The sequence below is a fragment of the Eschrichtius robustus genome, chromosome 7, assembly GCF_028021215.1.
Source record: "Eschrichtius robustus isolate mEscRob2 chromosome 7, mEscRob2.pri, whole genome shotgun sequence".
Classification (NCBI taxonomy): Eukaryota; Metazoa; Chordata; class Mammalia; order Artiodactyla; family Eschrichtiidae; genus Eschrichtius; species Eschrichtius robustus.
This window is the reverse complement of record NC_090830.1, coordinates 126,835,445-126,854,938: the sequence shown is the minus strand read 5'-3', so window position 1 is coordinate 126,854,938 and position 19,494 is coordinate 126,835,445. Positions and strand designations below refer to the sequence as shown.

General features: G+C 40.1%; 1 protein-coding gene across 2 annotated transcripts in view; it reads left to right on the top strand.

Annotated features, from left to right (window-relative positions):
* Positions 1–256: 256 nt before the first annotated feature.
* Positions 257–19,494, top strand: part of FAM204A (family with sequence similarity 204 member A) — a 31,368-nt gene continuing 12,130 nt past the window's right edge. Inside the window, exons 1-6 of one of the 2 annotated variants that reach the window (XM_068549066.1) lie at positions 257–307; positions 6,427–6,668; positions 7,217–7,304; positions 7,436–7,466; positions 7,656–7,755; positions 17,539–17,628. In XM_068549066.1, the coding sequence (XP_068405167.1) occupies positions 6,435–6,668; positions 7,217–7,304; positions 7,436–7,466; positions 7,656–7,755; positions 17,539–17,628 (543 nt within the window). In that variant the 5' untranslated portion in view covers positions 257–307; positions 6,427–6,434. The remainder of the gene's footprint in view (positions 308–6,426; positions 6,669–7,216; positions 7,305–7,435; positions 7,467–7,655; positions 7,756–17,538; positions 17,629–19,494) is intronic. The other variant, XM_068549068.1, reaches the window with a different exon arrangement.

The following is a 19,494-nucleotide window of genomic DNA, read 5'->3' as shown; positions in this document are numbered from 1 at the left end:
GAACTCAGTTCAAGGTCTAAGCCAGCACTTTCCTCACCACGGAGTACGGGAAGGAATGGAGAAAAAACAGTCTTTAAAAACGTCCAGAAGAAAGAAGAAAACGCGAGAGAAAAGCTGGGAGAAAAGAAGTAGAAAGAAAGGAATCAACCCCTTCCGGCCTATTTAAAAGCATAGCTGAGCGCGGCCGGTTTCCATGGCGACCCCAGGCCAGAACGGCCTTAGCCCATTGGCTGAGATGCCAGAGCCAATGAGAAGGCGCGATGTTGACGGGTCTTAAGATGGCTGCTGGACGCCTGGCTGCGGACCGGTGAGTAGAGCTGGTGGCTGGGCTGGCTCCAGGGCGGCCCGGGCTCCGGTGTGACGGATTTGGGAAGGCCGGGTGCGGGGAGCGAGGGAGCCAGCGTGGGTGGCCTCACAGCCTCTCCGCGGAGCCTTCAAACCCTTTGGCCGGGCCTGCGGGAGAGTCGGCGGAGCTGGCCTCCGCTTTGCTCGGGCCCGGCGTCGCAGCGCCTTCCCCATCCTGTTGGTGGGAGAGGGGTTCTCCGTCCCACCCCAGCCAGAGTGAGAGGGGATGAGGAGACAGACTTTCGATCCGGGAAACAGTCTCTTGTTTACAATTGCTCTACCCGGAAGAGAGCTGCCGTCAATGGGAGTGTCAGCAAGCTAGACGTCCTACATCAGAATCTGCAGCGCTTAGTTCTGTGCCGGGAGGGGATTCTTCCCGCTTGGGAATCGGAGTGTGACCCTGCTGCCGGAAAGCCTGCAGAGTTACGGGTTGTGCAGCCAAACAGGAAAAGGTGTACCTTTCTAGAGCCGCTCTGTTGCTGTCTTGCACCCTGTAAGTATTCTCACAGCGGCATCCAATTTGAAATGAGCCTCGAAGTGTTATTGGTTACTTGTAAATCTTTCCGTGTAGGGTTTTGAGTCTGGGGAAGTGTTGGCTAAACAAAACACTCACTTTGATGAAAACATATGCATACATGCAAAATCCTGCTAAATAGTTTATCCGGGTAATCAGATTGGTAACTTAAATCCGAAGTCAGGCCTGTGATTCAGTTGTACTTTCTCTACCTTTTTGAGAAAAGGGAGCGTATTTATTTCATAAACATGAATAGGACATTTACATTAATGTTGATGACAGCATGCTTAAAAGTATTTCAGTTAAGTAACTAATTCCCAGTCACAGAAACTGATTATTGTGTAAATTATTTAACACAATCTTCAGATTGGTGGGTGGTGGCTTGTGACTGTCATACAAGTAAGATTAAATTCAGAGCAGACAAGATTCAGATTTCTTTATTTCTAATTGAATATAAAATCTGGGAAATAAGACAGCTTCATTTGGTAAAAATGGAATTGAAATTCTGGAATATTAGAGGCAGGAGACATTTACCCAGTAAACTGCTCAGATTGAGTTTTGGTTATACACAGTTGCCTGGATTTCCAGAAAATGTGACATTATTACCCAGACCTCTGAATGTGACTTCGATGTATGCGATTTAGCCTAGCATTTTACATAGCTTTCTGCCCTTAGAAAGTGAGAAGAAAATTCTTCTTAATCAAATATTAACAGAATTACAGGCTGGAGACATTCTTCAGACCCATTCTCTAATCTGTGTCACCAAGAATATATTACTACTTAAAGTCTGTGCTCTATAGAGTTTTCAAGCCATAGAGTTCTATTTTTCTAAGATAAGTGGATTACAGTGCATTAGGTGAGTCTGTTACCTCATCTGTAAAAGGGGTTTAGATAATAATTCCTAGTGGAAGGGTCATTGGTGAGGATTAAGGGTAAAACAGTGCCTGTCACATTGTTTGTATGCCACGTATAGCGGTGACCTGCTTTGTTTTTCTTTTTGTTTCTGTTTCTTCTGTCATAATTGGGGTTTCTTTCCCTTTCTCCAGAGCATCTTTTAGGTGTTCTGTCTGAAGTGCAGAGTCTTACTGAAGACTAGCAAGCTTGCCTGTGGTGGCTGGGTTAGGAGAGAACCCTTATCTTGTGGGGTGTTGAGGTTTAATTAGTATTGTTCTGACTGCGAGAGGATGGAGTGTTACAGCAAAGAATGAGGTGATTCTGGGCATTTGGGCACGTATAATATTGAGATCCATAAAGAAACATTTTAGAGCAGCAAGACATCCCAGAGATCTGATCAAACCCTTCATGTTATAGCTTAAGAATGAAGACCCAGACAGATGCAGTGGCTTCCCCACAGTTTTGTTGTTCAGGACCAGGAACCCATCTTCTGACTTTCAAAACAGTGTTTTTTCCGCTGCTCTACCACTGGTTCCCAATCCTTTCACAACCTAGAACCCCTTTTATTATAATTTGATATCTGCATGGATGCTATGTTTTGAAAGATTGTGTCCACTAAACTATATTCATTATTTTTTTTTTTTTAATAAAAATCAGGTCTGTAGCTACCAATCAGAGTCTCTGATGAATGAATGTGTGGTGAAGAATAACGTTTCATTGAATTTAAGTCTCCTGATCTAAAGGTGGATGATAATTGTTTGAGGGATAATAAAATATATTGGGCTTTTTGAATATTGAAATTAGCTTAGAGACCTCCATTACTGTCTTCATAAAACTTTGGGAAAACCTAAGCTGAGGAACTGCTGAGCTGTGTCGTGTTCTTCTAGGTGCATTGCCATCTGCCCATGTGTGCTAAGTGTAGTGACTGTGTTTGGTTTCCACGGGCAAAAGAAAGCCCAGCCATTGAGACGAGGATGATACGTAAATATTTTTTGTTCATCATAAATCATGTCAGCCCTGGACTAAAGATGTGTTCTGCATAGCATACACAGAATTTTTTTTGTAGAATAAGTGTGGAATTGGAAAAATCTCTCCAATATGAAATGGAGAGGCTGATACTCAAAACCGTAGAGAAAAAAGGGATTCTGAATGATTTACATCTTCTTTGGGGCTAAATGATAAAACTAAAATATTTGACGTGCAGGCTAAAAACGTGAAAATTTATGTGTTGATACACGGACTGTTATATAGACCTGGCTATAATCTACACTAAAAAACTTGTTTCTTGTTCTCTGGTATGCCACGTCTCTTGAGAATGGCTGAGTAATTTTCACAGGTGAAGGGTAATTTGGAGTGATCTGCTTTAAAATGAAGGAATGCACTCTGAAAGGTGTGAGGTGAGCGACACTTCAAAGAACTAGAGAATCGCAATCCAGAGGAACCCAACAGAAGTAACAGGGGGCCTAATAGGACCAGTTGGTACCATAGTACAATTAGAAATGTATAAATAACATGTATGTGCTTTGAATAGAAAGACAGTGTTTTGGAACGTAAGCCTGAAACAAGTCACGAAGCAGCCACTCCATACTGGCTGATTTGCAGCCAAGCTGCTGTTCAGGTGGGCAGCTGCACTTTGCAGGCTCCTCAGTGAATAATCTGGGCTTGTCCATGGCCACCAAGTTGCCCTGGTGTTTGTGTGTGTGTATGTGTTTTATGGTCAGAGGAGAATGGCACATCATTTTACAGATATTTAGGAATTAAGTTCAGAAACACACCTTATTTGAACTTTGCCTTGTTTTATGGATTTGGACATAGAGTCCACTTTTTAAAAGTTATTTTAATTTTTTTTCCCCTATGGGCACACACAAGAAATTATCATACCGGTCAGTGGCATCCTGAGGACAGTTCTTAATGCCACATCAGCAAGAACTTATTAAAAATAGATGATTTGGAGAAAGTCCAAAAGTGATCAAAAATGTTTGACGGCTGATGAGGAAAGGCATGCCCTGTCCACGGCAACTGGCACTGCTTCCCAAGGTGAAACCCATTTGGGTGCCCAGAGCACAGACTCACCCTGTGGAGATACTGAAGCAGTGGCCCAGTGGAGGAACTGTGCCCATCTGAGCAGTCACAGCTGAAGTCTGGGCTGAGTGGTACTTGGCTGCTGATGGACAGAAGCTTGCCATTTGTATAGAATGTTGATTCCCTGAGGTTAGGCATCTTTGCCCATTTTGTATACTGCTGTTCCTATGTCTTGAGTGCCTGGCACACAGTGGGCATGCAAAAGATGCTATGGACAGGGAAGAGAAACAGTGGCTTCAAACGTAGAGCCCCAGTTGGTGCTAAGAAAGCTAACTCTGAAACTTGTTACTGTCCTAAGTCCTGAAATGGGATAGCGAGCCTGAAGGTATATTATATGCCAGTGGCAAAGTCATGATGGAGCTGATTATCACTCCCCTCCCCCTGCTTCTCAGAACAGTAGAGATATTTTTATTAATAGCACAACACCTGTTTTTCAATATTGGCATGTTTTACACTATGTCCTTTGTGCTAACAGAATATCTCAACATAACCTCCATTCCAACTTTTAAAATCCTCAGGCCAGATTTAGGGATGGATCCAGGTTTTATAGGGCTTGGAGCTTATGTAATTTGAGGTCTCCTCTTTAAAAAAAGGAATACAGATTAAAAATATAGAAAATCAGGTATAGTGCTTCGGAAGGACCTGTGAAAAAGAAGAGCCGTGAAGCTGAGGTTCCATTATCTTCCTGGTAATTTGCTTCTGGTTTTATTGCTCCGTTCAGAAAAAGACATCAACATTTTTAATTGAAACTTCAGTCAGACTGTGGAAATCAAGGAAGTAAATGACTTGCATCAATTGCTAAGTGAATGCGCCTAAAACATTAGAAACTTCAAAGCTACCTTATGGATGCTGCCACCCATGATAGAAATGATAAAAATGCAGTACACAGCCACAGAGGTAATAATGATAATGGCAAAAAGAACTTAGCATTGATCAAGTCCCCAGAACCTCCTAAACACTGTGTTGAGTGTTTCAGTAGCTTATCTCGTTTCATCCTCAGAATAACCCTGTGTGCAATGTAGTTACTCCTGTAAAACAGATGAAAAAACTGAGGGTCAGAGGTGTTAAAAATGATTTCCTCATACCACTAATATATGGTGGAGTCAGGATTACAGTTGGAGTAATTAGACGTTAGAACCCTTCCTCTTAAAAAGCCAAGAGAACGTTTTGGTGAGGGTGTTTCAGAGAGCCAGCAACTATGAGGCTGGACCCAAACTGTGAAAAGTGAGAGCTGATTCTTTGGACTTGGGAGGAGGTCCTTAAAAGTTATCAGGCGTCCATTATTCAGAGTAATGCAAAATCCCGTCATACTTTGTCTCAGAGACAATGCTGGTGGTTTTCTTACTAGGTTAACGCAATAGGGGGCAGAAAGGTTAGCAAAAAAGATTTCCATCCTTCTATTTTATTCCTTTAAGTTGATAGTAAATCTTGAGCAGTACAGCCAACTTCTCTATTCTAGGCATCTTTTGAATGAACTGGTTTTGGCTCATTACGTATGCTAAAATAGACTGTGTCATGGAGATTAATAGTGAAAATGTACTCAATTATAATTTTAGCAAATGATTACAACCTCAATTTTTAAATTTATTTATTTATTTTTGGCTGTGTTGGGTCTTCGTTTCTGTGCGAGGGCTTTCTCCAGTTGCGGCGAGCGGGGGCCACTCTTCATCGCGGTGCGCGGGCCTCTTTACTGTCGCGGCCTCTCCCGTTGCGGAGCACAGGCTCCAGACGCGCAGGCTCAGTAGTTGTGGCTCACGGGCCCAGTTGCTCCGCGGCATGTGGGATCTTCCCAGACCAGGGCTCGAACCCGTGTCCCCTGCATTGGCAGGCAGATTCTCAACCACTGCGCCACCAGGGAAGCCCACCTCAATTTTTAAAAATCATTTTTATTAGACTTAACAATAGTTAATGGTTCTCTCTACCAATGGGCTGTATAACTAATGATAAGAATTACCCTGAACTTTAACTTGTTTCCCAAATACAGTGTTATTTTAAAAAGCTGTATGTTTTTGTTAAATTGTTAGGATTATACTCCATTTAGTATTACTTTAGCAAGCAGTATAAAATGTACAAATAGGACATCCTTTTTACCACCATACTTTTCTCAAACTACCTGCACAGCTTAAAAATTTTCCTTTGAGTAATACTTTTCCTACTCTGTAGGTAATAAGTCCCCTGAAGTTTTGTACGTTCAAATACAGGCGAAACATCCAATTTTATTTTCTTCTCTAACTGTTACAGCTTGAAATATAGTATTATAATTCTTAAATTACCTGCAGTGTATATTGTTAGGCTCTTAACATTCTTGAGCAGTGAATGCTTTTACTGAATTTCCTCTTTTCTTTGGACAAGATTATCCATATATTAGAGAATTGAGGTTCTGTTGTCGTTAAGTCATTCATCTGTAGGTGTGTCTTATAACAAACTTGCTGAAAATACACTTTTTAAAAATTTATACAAGCAAACTATTTAAATTATTTTAATATGGAGGGTACATATGGAGGGTACATGGTTCCTGGGGTATCTTTTAATGGTTTTAAAATTCTTTCCATGTCTACTTTATATGTCTTAATTCATTCTTTTCCCTTTAGCAGAAAAGATGTGGAGTGGGCTGCTACCTCCTGGCCTAAATGAAAGTGATGTTGAGTTGAATTCTGATGATGAAGCCACAGTAGAGAGCTCTGAACTTAACTTACAGGAAGGTAAAGAAGATGGGACCATTACAAACACAGAGATCTCAGATATCCCTACAGATGGACCAAAAACTGAAGCAGAGGCAAATGTAAATGCATATGAAGAGTGTCCCTCTGGAATTCCCTTAAATATGTGGAATGTAGGTTTTCTCTGATGTGTTCTTATTAAAGCCTGTACCTGTGTGTTTGTGCATGGTCCTGTGTGTGTCTGTGCCGTGGTCAGAATGTATATGTTCTTGGGAGGTAAATAGGTAGGGAAGATTGACTCAGAATAATTTTATTAGTCTGTGGGTCTGTGGCCAACTCACTGGCCACTCAGATACTTATATTCATTTTTGTTTTGTTTTTCATAAAAAGAGGAAGGGAAAAAAAACATTTAGTAGGATTAGCTACTTGGCCTAACATAATACACGAGGAGTTTCAATCTTAATCTCTTTGTTGTCTATGAGCCATTGACTTTTACCCTCAGATTATCAGATTGACTTATTTGGAAATAAATGAAGATTAAAAACTCAGGTTGTGAAAGTCTCAGACAATAGAGTATCTCAAGAAGAACTGAACTAGTTTCATTAAATTTGTATTTTTATAAATGTTGTAGTTTTTTATTACTTAACATGTTATTTTTCAGATGTATGCTTTGCTTCAAAGCATATTTGCTTCTCTTTCTTTTTTTTTTACTTTTATGTAGAAATTTCAAGAACTGCATACAAAACATTCTGAACAGAAAACCTCAACTTCAAGATCCAGAAAGAAAAAAAGAAAACGCTCCAGAAAAGGTGTTTTAATTTAGGTTAATTGTCAGTAGTGCTAATATTAAATTGTGACCAGTTGAGCTCAACAATTTTTAATAACCATAATTTTGAAATAACCGAATACTTAGGTATTGACACTGTGAATTCTTTTTCAGGTAAATTGAAGAATGAAGAAGAATCTCAAAGGTAGGTGGAATTTAAAATATCTCTCTGTCCTAGATAGTATTGTAGAACTTGTACAAATAGTTGAACTACTTACCTGTGAAACGTAAGAACTAGTAGATGTAATATAATTGTAGTAACCAATTAAAAACAGTAAATGTAAAAATGAGTACATTTTGTGTAAAACATAAGTTATTGTCTCTCTTCTTACAGTGAACAGTCCTCAAGTGAAACCCAGTGGAAGGAGCTTACTCAGTATTTTGGAGTCAACGATAGGTTTGACCCCCCTGTTAAAAGGAAAAAAATTGAAAAGGTAAGATCTTTTTTATTGCATCTTATATTAGCCAGTGGGAAATGTTTGTAATTAACCTTGCCTAAGGTGTTTCTCCTCATTAATTCGTTCAGTGAAGAAGTTAATGTGTTCAAGATGCTAGATAAACAAGTAAATATATAGTTACAAATCGTTAAAAAAGCTGTTAAGAAAGAAATGAACAGGGTATTGTGAAGAAATTAAAATGGAAGCCCCCTTTAGCTGAGTGGTCAGGGAAGGCCTTTCTTAGAGGGTGCCGTCTCACTAAGACCGAAGGATGGGAAGGAACCATCTGTATAAGGGAGGCTAGTGTAGAGGTGATAACCTGGGTAAAGATCCTAGGGGTGGAAGAGTCATCATAGAACATTTGAGTAGCCGTAAGAAGGTCAGCCTGGCTGGATGGGGTCAGTGAGGAGGAGGGTGGGTGGCCCAAGGTAAGATTGGAGAGGCAGGCAGGAAGGCAGGCAGGGACCAAACTCTGTAGGACCTTAGAGGACAAGGTAAGGAATTGCGTTTTAGTCATAGTGCAGTTGAGAGCCATTCAAGGGTTTTAAGTTAAGGGAGTGATGGGATCTAAGTTATGTTTGAAAAGACTGCATCTTACGTGGAAGATGGATCTTGGGGCAGCAAAAGCAGATGAGAAGAGGACAGTTAAGAGACTCTTCTAGGCATGAGGTGATGGCGGCTTGAACAAGAAGGGTGCTGCTGAAGATAGAAAAGTGGATAGAGTTGAGGTACACTGTAGAAGTAGGATCAACAGTATTTGCCTCCTGATTGCTTAAGAGGTGGTGGGGAGATTTAGGATTATGAGGACAGGGAGAGAACCATTCAGGGTTTTACTTAAGCAATGGTGTGAATGGTCATGTGAATTACAAAGATGGGAAAGCTTTGGAGGGGAGAAGATTTAGAGTGGGGCCTATCCAAAGTTAATTCTGGGGCATGGGGTAATATCAGCAAGCAGAAATAGAGTAGATTGTTGGTAAAACGAGACAGGAGCTTCGAGGAGAGTCTGAGCTTGAGATGCGTGCTTGGGAGTTGTCAGTCTATAGATGGCGTTAATATTTAGTAGAGGCTTGAATGAATGAATAACTTACACATTCACATAGGGGAATGTTGACAGACTCCAGGAGCATGAAAACTGAGCTCTGGGCCATAGGGATAGAGGCCCAGAGGCCTGCTGGTTGAAGCCCAAGGATACTGTGTCCTGCGTGTATAGACGGGACCATTGCTGTATACTACTGTGTATAGAGGTGATTACCATTTTCTGGTTAATCAGTATTTCTTACGAAAAACCTCTGATTTTTAAACCCGTCATTGGGTGGAATTGCCTCATTGAGGGCACATGCATTAAGAAACTGATACAACAGAGTTTTACATGCGAACCTTTTGATTCCATGTTTGCCAAGAATGCCTGTCACCTAATCCCTAGAACACTGGGGAATTGGAACCAGGATCACCTTCTGCTGCAAATAATTGGAGCTATTGAGCAATCTCCTTTTTCCAAGTGTTCAAGCAGGTGCAGAAATGCTAAATTTCTTACACAGAAAGAGCACTGGTAGAGGTGAAACTAAAACCCAGGCTTTATTGCACCATTCTCAGTTCTCCAGCTTCACTGCCCAGGGGGCTGGTAAGCATGGTAAAGTGTGATTGCTGTGCTCTTGGCTCCTGCGATTCTGGTGCGCTGGGAGGAGGGATCTTGTGAGGAGGATGCGCTTGGCTGTACCGCACCTGTTGCAGAGCACGCGGGAGGGGGCTTACGCTGATGGCAGTGGTCCGCGGGCCACCTCTGGCCCACCTGCTCGAGAGGCCCAGCCTCTGACTGGATTGTTCTTTTGAGGGAAGAAATGGTTAAATGTTGGTTCTCATAGGAAATATTTCTTAAAGTTTTATTTGTGAATTTTGATCTTCAACTGTTTACAGTATTTGTTGTGTTTTCTCATAACTGTATTGACTTTAGAATGTCTGAATTGTTGCTTAGTGAAGTTAAAGCTATGAAATTCAGATTTTAGCCTTTCTAAAAAGTAGAAATTCTGAGGGCATTTGTTTGCAATCTCTCTGTATTAGAATATTTTTATTGCCCTACATATATGAAGTTGTACCTTCTTGATACTGGCAAGATAAGGCCAACTTATTCTTTGTCTAAAATTTGGAATTTGTGAAGAGTAACTTTATTCAAGGATACTAGGATTCCATGTGCAAAATCTTTTAAACAACTCAGTTTTAGGAACTAGTGTTCTGTTTCGCATTGTACATTAGACGAATTCTAGAAAGAATTATAAGTCAAACACCATTTTAAAAAGGAATTTCTGTTTAAGGGAAGACCGCTCTAAATCCTTTTGTAATCACCTGTTGATCTGTTTTATAAGTTTGGCTTTTCCTAATGGTAGGCATTCCTCTGTATGAATGACATCTGCCTAAGAAAGTCATGGCATCACCTAAACAAGGAAACTGATGCTGGCCAGGCTTGTATCTGCCCAGTATGTTGCCAGCACTTAATATTCTATAAATAAGTGCAAGCATAAGAGGAAAGGAAGGATTTGGTGAAGCCAGATTATCTCATATTCTCTTGGTAGTTCAGCTTAATTGCATGCCAGCAGGTTCACACTCATTCTTTGGTTTGGGATCACTGTTTCACATGCACCCCTTTTGCTGTCATGCTAAAGTCTCTACTGTGAATCCAACAGAATAAATAGACATTAAAGAATGTCCACACTGGGGGCACCAAGATAAATGCTAAGAATAAATGTAAGTTCAGCAGATAATAGCACTGCCCAAGAAATCTAGAGAGGATCATGAAAATCCGTGATGCAGTATGGACAAAACTAGCATGGATTTCTAGTCCATTATTTTACTTCTCTGGAGCAGAGGCTGATCTGTTACCATATCTCAGAGACCCTTTTTAGTCTCTTTTCACTCAATCACTCAACTCTCAAGAATGGTAAAACAAAACAAACTTCTTTTGTCTATCGTGTAGTCCTTTTTCTTTTTTATTCTTTTCCTTCTTTTCTCTTTCTTCCTTCCTTCCTTCCTTCTTTCTCTCTCTCCTTCCTTCCTCCCTCCCTCCCTCCTTTCCTTCCTTCCTTCCTTTTCTCTCTCTCTCTCTCCTCTGTCTCTCTCTCTCTTTCTTTCTTTCTTTCTTCACTGCCAAGCCAAAACTGTTGCTCAGCCAAGGATGTGTGTTTACAACACTGCTGTCACCTGCTTCCCTGACAGTGCAGAGACTTATATTTTTAAAATGTAATCTTCCTAATATCCAAAGCTGTTTTAAAGTGTTCTTTGTATTAAATACAGCTATAATTGTGTTTCTGGCAGCAGTTCGGGCACTTATCAGTAATTTTGTAATCATGACAATTATTTTGTGTCTATGTGGGAATTTCTTTAGAATAAATTTTACTTATTAATTTCATTATAAATGTCTAAAGTATTCTTTAGTTGAATCAATTTGATTAGTCAGCAGTCATTTTTGAAAGTAGTTTTATGTATACTTAATGGATACTTTTTGGCAAGAAAAACCAGAGGTACTTTTAATAATTTTGAGAGTAACTGCACAATGTCTTTGATAATTTTTAGTTGTTTAGGAGAGGAAGCTGCTATTGTATAGTATGGCTGTTTTCAAACTTATTTTTTTAGCAGAATACTCTTTCTTACTAGAATCTTACACAGAGCGCCAATACAAAGATCACAGGCTGGTTGCCTTGAGTGGGCGGGTGTCGGGTGGGTAGGGTGGATGGTGGGGTGGGTTGTAGAGGTACCATGTTGTTCCCCTGGTGTCAGGTACAAAGCATTCTCTCGTCATCCTTATGTGATCCCAGTTGGGTGGGTAGTATGGCCAGTATTATTCTCACAATACAGATGAAGAAACTGAAGCCTAGCATGATTTGTCTAAGGAAACAGAGCAGGTTGAAAAGTAAAATAGTCCCAAATCTAGATTTTTCTGAAGTAACAGTCCAACTTAGTTTTTTCCTTACCTAATTCAAATAATTTAGGTAGGCGTGATTTTTATGTAAAAGTAGTAGCACTTAATTCTTAGTTCTTTTTTTTCTCCCTCCTTTATGGAGAGATTACCTGATTTTTTCCCCTAGGTATTTAGGTCTAATCATAGAACAGCAAACTTGAGTGGACACTTCATTTGTATTAAGGTTTGAAAATTGAATATATTATCTGAATAAATATTTAGTAGCAAAATTTCTGTAGAAATGTATTGTTACACTTTGACTTAAAGAGCTTTAATCGGTATGTTAAAAGAGATTTTACTACACACATATGGATGGTTAGTCCTTAATGTTAAACCTAGTACCCATAAATTTCTTAGATATTTATAGTACTGCCTTGACATCTGCAACATAACTGTTAATTAGAGCTTACTTATTGCCTCATGGGAACCTGTCAGATACTGGCCTTAGATGATTTTCCACCTGGGACCAAATTGCCATCCCTAAGTTTGTCTGTATTGAGGTATATCTTAAGCTGAATTTCGATTCCTGCCAGAAGGCGTCTTAGGAGCATGCTGAGGACCTGCCGAGTATCAGCAGTGCTTCTGTGCCCCCTGCCACTCCTGTGGTATGAAAGATGCCCTAGATAATTCCAATAAACGTTACTCTGGGGTCCAACTTAAGACTTTTAGAAAGCTTTAATACTCAAATCTTATTTCAAGAGACTACTTACTGACTCAAAAGTTGAAATCTTGGGTCTTATACTTGGGTCTGAGCCCTTGACAAACTATAATGAGGTCTGTAGTAATATAGAGCTGAACCTTCTTTTTGTTTTAATGGTATCCTGATAGATATAATGTAAATAGCTTATATATTGAATGACTTCTATGATCTAAGAACTTTGCTAGGTATTTTACTTTTTTTTTTTTTTTCTTTTTTTACCTTTACCGTAACTTTGCAAAGAATGTGGTATTATTCTCATTTTACAGGTGAGATAACTGCAACCTAATAGAGGTTTAGGAACAAAACCCAGGGTTTCTTGGCCAGTAAGTAGAGGAGCTGTAATTTGAACCCAGGTCTGACCTCAACAACCATGTTCTTTGTAAACTATTATTAACTTTTGGTCTTAAGGTGATGGAAATGTTTTATCTCAGGGTTTTTTTTTTTTTTTTTTAACATGAGCATTTTGAAAATATTTGGAATGTTGGTATCTTCTTATAGAAGCAGAGAGTTTAGGTGTGCATATGGGACCAGAAATTTTTCAGAGCCAAAAAGAACTATTATATTTTACTTAAATAAATTGCTAAAAAAAAAAAAAAGAAAGAAAGAAAGAAGAAAGAAGAGGAAAAAACCAGTCATGCGTAGCGAAACTTTGTTGAAATAAAAAAAAAAAAACTTTTAAAAGAGCTAAAAACAAAGTTGACCATGTAAGTGGAATTCTCGGATTTTATTTCTAGGAGAGAATTTTGGTCATCCAAGCTGATTCTCTCATTTTCTTTAAAGAAACTGAGGCTTATGAGTTAAGTACCTCCTTTACCTGGCGCTGTGACCATGTCCTCTGACTTCTGGTCCAGTGCTCTTTCCACTATATTAGATGCTGCTTGGAATGGCTGGGGGAATGGGAGTTAGTTGATGGTGGAGAGAGAGATTTGTAATTTTAGCTAATTTATTTTTAGTGAAAATTATACCTATCAGCCCAGCAGTTCATATAAGTTTCCAGAAAAGGGGAATGTTCTTGTGTTCCACTTTGTGACATTAACTGTAAGCTGTGGCTCTGTGGTAACCAAAGGGAGTTAAGTTAGCCAGTTGATGCAGCAAAATGCCTTGCTAAATAAGCAGACCACTGGTTTAATTCCTGGGCATTGGTGGTAAAAAGAGATCTGCATTATCCTAGGTCCTGGAGTAAAGGCGTACAGCACCCAGGTCTTAAATAATCTCAGGAAGCCTAAATAATTAGAGGGAAACAAACAGAGCTATTATGTGGAATAAGCAGGACAGGCTTGAGAATGGGTGCTGTTAGGTTGCCGAGCTGGAAGTGCTGGAGAGAGACGTGGCGTGCAGGCACGGCAGCAAGCAGGGAGCGGTTAGGTACTGGGCATCGGGGAGGGTGCAGTGGGGTCAGCGGGTGTATAGGCATGAGGGCACCTGCAGAGATAGAGAAGGTAGCAATCGACATGAGACTTACAGGGTGGTTAAGATTTTTCAAAGAGAAACACATCCGGAGGCACAGGGAGTATGAAGAGACTGGTAAATGTGGCCAGAGAATAGGAAGTACAGCCTTGCCCAAGATGGGGCTGAGAAAGCATTTGGGGACCCTGTTGTGAAGGGATTTGGGTGCTATTCAAAACGAGTAAAGAAGTGATAGTGTTTTGAGCTGGGTAGTGACATGCTATCTCCTTTAGAAAAACAGATGACTAGTTTGACGAGGGTTTAAATCTTACAGACAGGAGATGATGAGGCCCTGAAGAAGCACAGAAGGGAGACATGAGAAACACTACAGAAACGGAGTGAAAATAAGAGCCAAGGGTCAGAGGCATTGACTATAGCGGAGGATTCTCTCCGGGGTGACTAAGGGGGTGGTCACCTGTGAAGGAGAGTCAGGGCAGGAATTGATGGGCTTGTTTTTCCACGTGATAGAAATTGAAGCCCCTACCTCTGCAAGGCCTTCAATATCAAGATAACTAGCAAGTAGCTGGAGACACAGGTCTTAGTACAGGGGAGAGGTCAGATGTTTTGAATTATTTAGAGATATAAAGCAGCTTATAAGAAATAATTGAAGCCCTAGGATTGAGTATAATACTGAGGAGAGGGAAGAGTAAGAAGACAAGGGGGCCAAGCACAGAACCTTGAAGACTACTATGAGGGGACAGCAGGAGGAGATAAGGGGCATCGAAGGAGAATGAAGATAGACATTTGGGGAGATAGCTTTAAGAATGAGGATGTAGTTGACATAAGAGATGATGGGAGGACAAATGGTATCATTTATGACTGTAGAGGGAGCAGTTTCAGAAGAATGATGAGGACAGAAGGAATAGAGAAGAATGGGAGATGACACGGGACAACTGATACACTGCTTTCGAGAGAGATGAAGTACCGACATAAGAAGAAATCAGTTTGAGGGAGGTGAGCTGTGTCATCTCATCCAGCCCCTGGTCCAGATTGGGGAGGACAAGCTTATTTATAGGATGAGAGAAAGACGGAGAAAAGAGAGAGAGAGGAGAAAATTTAAAGAGAAGGGTTCTGGATAACACGTAAGCAGGTGGAATTATGATGGGCACAGGAGGTGGGATAAGTCTTGGGAAGAGAGATGATTCTTTCCTGCAGGCAATAAGGATGGAAGAACAGAGTAAGTGAGAAGCGGGTGAGAGGAAGATTATAGAAGGTACATACGTACCCTTGGTTATCCTCTTCCCTCTCTCCCACCACCTCAGCCTCTCATGAAGTAGGGGTAGAGTTATAATCTGCTGAAAAGGAAGGAGGTAGGGTTGAGGGTATTTGAAAAAATGAAAAAGACATGCAACAACTTCTTAAAGGAGTGTGGGAACTTTCAAGGGCAGAATTGAGAGCCCACCCAGCTGAGTTTGAAAAAGAGCATTTAGTAAAGCCAGTGAATTGAGTCATTTGATTTTCTCTGACATTGCTGGGTGGGACACCTAGATGTTAAAGTAGTGGAAACAAGTGGTTGGGAACAACCAAAACAAGATGTGATGTTGGAGAAAGTTGCTTAGTTGCCTAAGGTATTGCTTAGGTCAGTGGTTCTCAAACTTTAGCCTGGTTAGAATCAATGAATTTCTGGGCCCCAACCCCAGAGTTTCTGATTCAAATTTGCGTTTTTAACAAGTTCTCAAGTAGTGCTAATGCTGCTGGTCCAGACTCAGGCTTTGAGAACTTTCGGCTCAGAGTCTAGTTTGAAAAGGTTCATCGTGGGTTGCAGGCCAGAGAGGCAGGATAGGAGACTCCAGGAAGGGGCTGAAGGACTGTGAGAATAGATACGACGGTGACAGAGTGTGGGGTTCCGAATGAAGACAAGGCAGGTTCACTGGCTCCGAGGACTTGGGGTAAGTGGAAGGACAGAATCTTGTGTTTAGAGAGAATCCTAGATTGTAAAGCTCTTGCGTGGCCTAAAGCAAGCGTATTCAATGTATTGGGCTTCCAGGAAGTAAAGAACTTGTGCCTGAGTGCAACTCAGTGTACTACTTCCTTCTTTGAGAAAGTCTTGTTGTCCCCATCCCATACCCTTCCTCCCCTAAAAAAGATCAGCTCGACAAACCTGGGCGTAGTCATGTAATTGATTTGCATACTGGCACAAGCTCAGTTCCTAGACTGGCATCACTCGCAGACCTCAACTGGTACACAGACCACACTTGGAGAATCCCTGGCCTTGAGTATAGATTCTGGGGTGGGGTGTTATCTAGCAGGCCCTGAAAATGAAGGATGTTGGAAGAGTGAGGCCAGGATGTTGTTTGGACTATCAGGAGAAGAATTCTGCAGAAATACAAAAAAGAGAAATTTTCTGGAGACTGGTGGATGATCACAGGGCCAGAATGGGAAAAGGACAGTAGAGCAGCATGGCCTGGCCTCTGAGGCTCTGAGAGGCTATTGAATGCCAGTCTCAGACTCCAGTCGGGAGCAAGTAAAAGAAGCCTAATCATCCTCCAGGCCCTTGGGTTGTCGAACGAGGGATTGTGAGAAGGAACAGTCTTCACTTTAACACAGACATCAGTGACAACCTTGCTGGTCTTTGTTTCCGTAATCGTTTTAGGCAAATTTTGTGTGGGCATTTTTAAAATCTTGTTTCAATAAAGGCTACATGGGAGCAAAGTTTCTCTTAGTTGTCTGGTATAATCAAGCAGTACACTGCTGGAAGAGACATTCCCTGCGCTTCTTTTATTAGTCTAAGGAGGGAGAAGTCCATTAACTGAAAATGTGGAAGATACACTAGATAAGCCATTGTTGGGATAAAATTTTCTTCTAAGAAGCATATATTAGACTATTTTAAAAAATTTATATTTTCTTTAGTAACTATTTCCATAAGCTAAAACTCAGTTATTTAACTATAAGAAGCATCTTTCCATAAAGTATAACGTATCCTACACAGTCTGTTTGGTGATCCCATGAAAATTTTAATTGTGATTTCCTGAAGTATCTTCAACTAGTAAATAACATTTCCATAGGAGAGTACAATCATTCTTATATATAACTTTCTTCCCGTGTTTAATATCCAACTTAATACCCATCCCATCGTCAGAGACTAAGAGGGGCTGTTGAATGAAAGTCTCAAGTTACAGGAATAGGCCATAGTGAAAGGAGGCAGAGGAAAATGGTGGTTTAGAATACAGGCTCTGGGCAAACCTAGATTCATGTGATGGTGGCTTTAACATTTACAGACCCTGTGACCTTGGCCAAATTAGTGAGTCTAAGCTTCTGTTTCCTCATGTTCAAAACAGGATAACAGTATAATTTCATTGAGTTGTTATGTGGATTAAATGAGCTCTCTTATAGTACTAAGCACAGGGTGTACCACATAATAAGCATGCCATAATTTCTAACTTATTATCATTAGCATTATATTGTTATTAAGGGAAAGCGTAGTCCTTAGGGTCACAAAAGTTTGGATTTGCATCTCCTTTTTCTTAGTTCAAGAAGTGATAATGACCTTGGATAAGTCATTTAATACCTCTGAACCACCTTCTCATCAGTAAAAGGGGGTGGTACCAACTACCATGTACGATCATCGTGAAAATTAAATAGTCTAAGTATGTAATGTGTTTGGTGTGGTCCTGTGACATAGTCTTAATAGCAAATGTTTGCCTTTCTTTCTTGCCTCTAAATTTTACGTTTCTTTTTTTTCTAGTCGGGCCTTGAAAAGAGCATAGACCAGGCTGTGGAAGAGTGGAACGTTGAGAAGGCTGAGGAGCTCAGCAATCAGCTAGCTACTCGAGAGGTGAGTCAGCCCAACTGATGACACTCTTTTGTGTGCTTCCAGATCTTCTAAAATGAGTGTATGTTCTTTCTGTGATCATGAGTACGTTCAGTATTCAAATATTTGACCTAAGATTTTCCTTTCTGTCCATTTTCTTCCCTCTTAAATCCACCTTTTATTTCGAAATGCTGGGTTTTATTTTTGTCTTTAATGTTATTAAATTATTCTGATGTAACTCTTATGCTGGAAATAATCCATGATTAATATTCAACCCCTAGATTTCATCTAGTTCAGAGAGCTTTTTGCCAGTTACGATTAAAAGGCTAGCTTTCTTTTTCCATTTGCATCTTTAACTCAGTTTAACTCTCCCTGAGGGCAGCCGTGTGTTCTAATGTCACATCTCTCAACGTGTTCCTAACCCTTGCTCCCCAGAATGCTCTCTTACTGCATATGCTAAGTAGTTCCCTCAACCCTAAAGAATTTTTAGCCTTTTTTTTAAACCTATAGTCTATAGTATAAAACTAATAGGTATACTGAATATTCTTTTTCCAAGTACCAAGGCATCAGAAAGTTCTCACTTGCACCCTCTGGGAGGAATATTCCTCCAATTGGGAATGACTGCCAGGTATCGCTAGGTAAAGTCACACATAAAGAGCTCATAATTGGCATATGTTTTTTTGTCGTTGTTTTGTAAGTCTTTTTTGTCCTAGTTTCTAGGAAGAAAGCTCTATCAAAGCTTTCTTTTTTAATATATCCCTATCTTCTTCGCCTCATTCTTAAACTATAACTACTCCATGGTGTTTAATTACATAGAGAACATCATCGGTCACCTGTGTAAACTCTTGGCATGTGCACTGATCTTTCTTACTCACCTGCTGGTGAACATTTTTTCTAAACTGAGACTAGTGGTGAAATTACTATTTCAGTAAATTCTTTTATGGAAACACCATTCCACTGTTACATCCTCTGATGTCAAAACATCTACCATTGGTGACTGTTTGTTGGCTTGTTTGTTTTCTCTTTTTGGTTGCTGGCCACAGGTATCTTGTGGGATTTATACTTTCATGTAGGGGAGAAAACCAGTTCAGAAGCAAGTCTTAGGGATTCACAGGTTGTCTTTTTTTTCCTCCTAAGCCTTAAAATCAGTTGTCACATTAGATATTGATACTTCCATTTATAATGTTTATGTATATGTATGTGCATTTATTAATGGCTAATCTAAAGAAAATTAGGAAGCTGTGAGCTTGAGTTTGGGACCTAGGTAAGAAGCAGCATAAATGGCAGTTATGTGGCCTTTCAAAAATGTGAGATTTTAAAAAAGGTGTTTTTTTTTTTGGTAAGATTCATTCATCCCTCCTAGCCTATGATATTCTTGTGCTTTCAGTTTGAAAATTGCTCTTTTCATCTTTAAAGTAACCATATTTTGATTTCATTGATTATAGCATTCATTGAGTATAATAGCATTTTATTATTCTCTTTCCAAGTAGAAAGATTCAGGTATTACATTTGAACGCAGTGAATTTGATGGTGTGTTGAATGGTACCACAAACTCAGTAGGATTTCAGTGTTAGTTATTGTAGTGGCTTCTTCAGTCACTAAGTTTCCTCAGATCTTTGCCTTGCTAAAGGAAGAAAGAGTAATGCAAGCCCTGGTCTATGACATTAGAATGTGGGCTCCCCGTGGTCCATCCATGGCTGGCTATTTTTCTTTTTGTCTTTTTTCTGTTTTTTAGCACCCATACCATAGGCCGGGGGAATTCAGAGAGAAGCATTTACTTTACTGCAGGCACTGTGTTCCTTTTAGGTAAAGTTAGTAATGCTAAAATTTTAAGAGTTGAACACTTTGATTTTTTTAAAAAAAATCTTTTATCTTGAAATAATTTCAAAC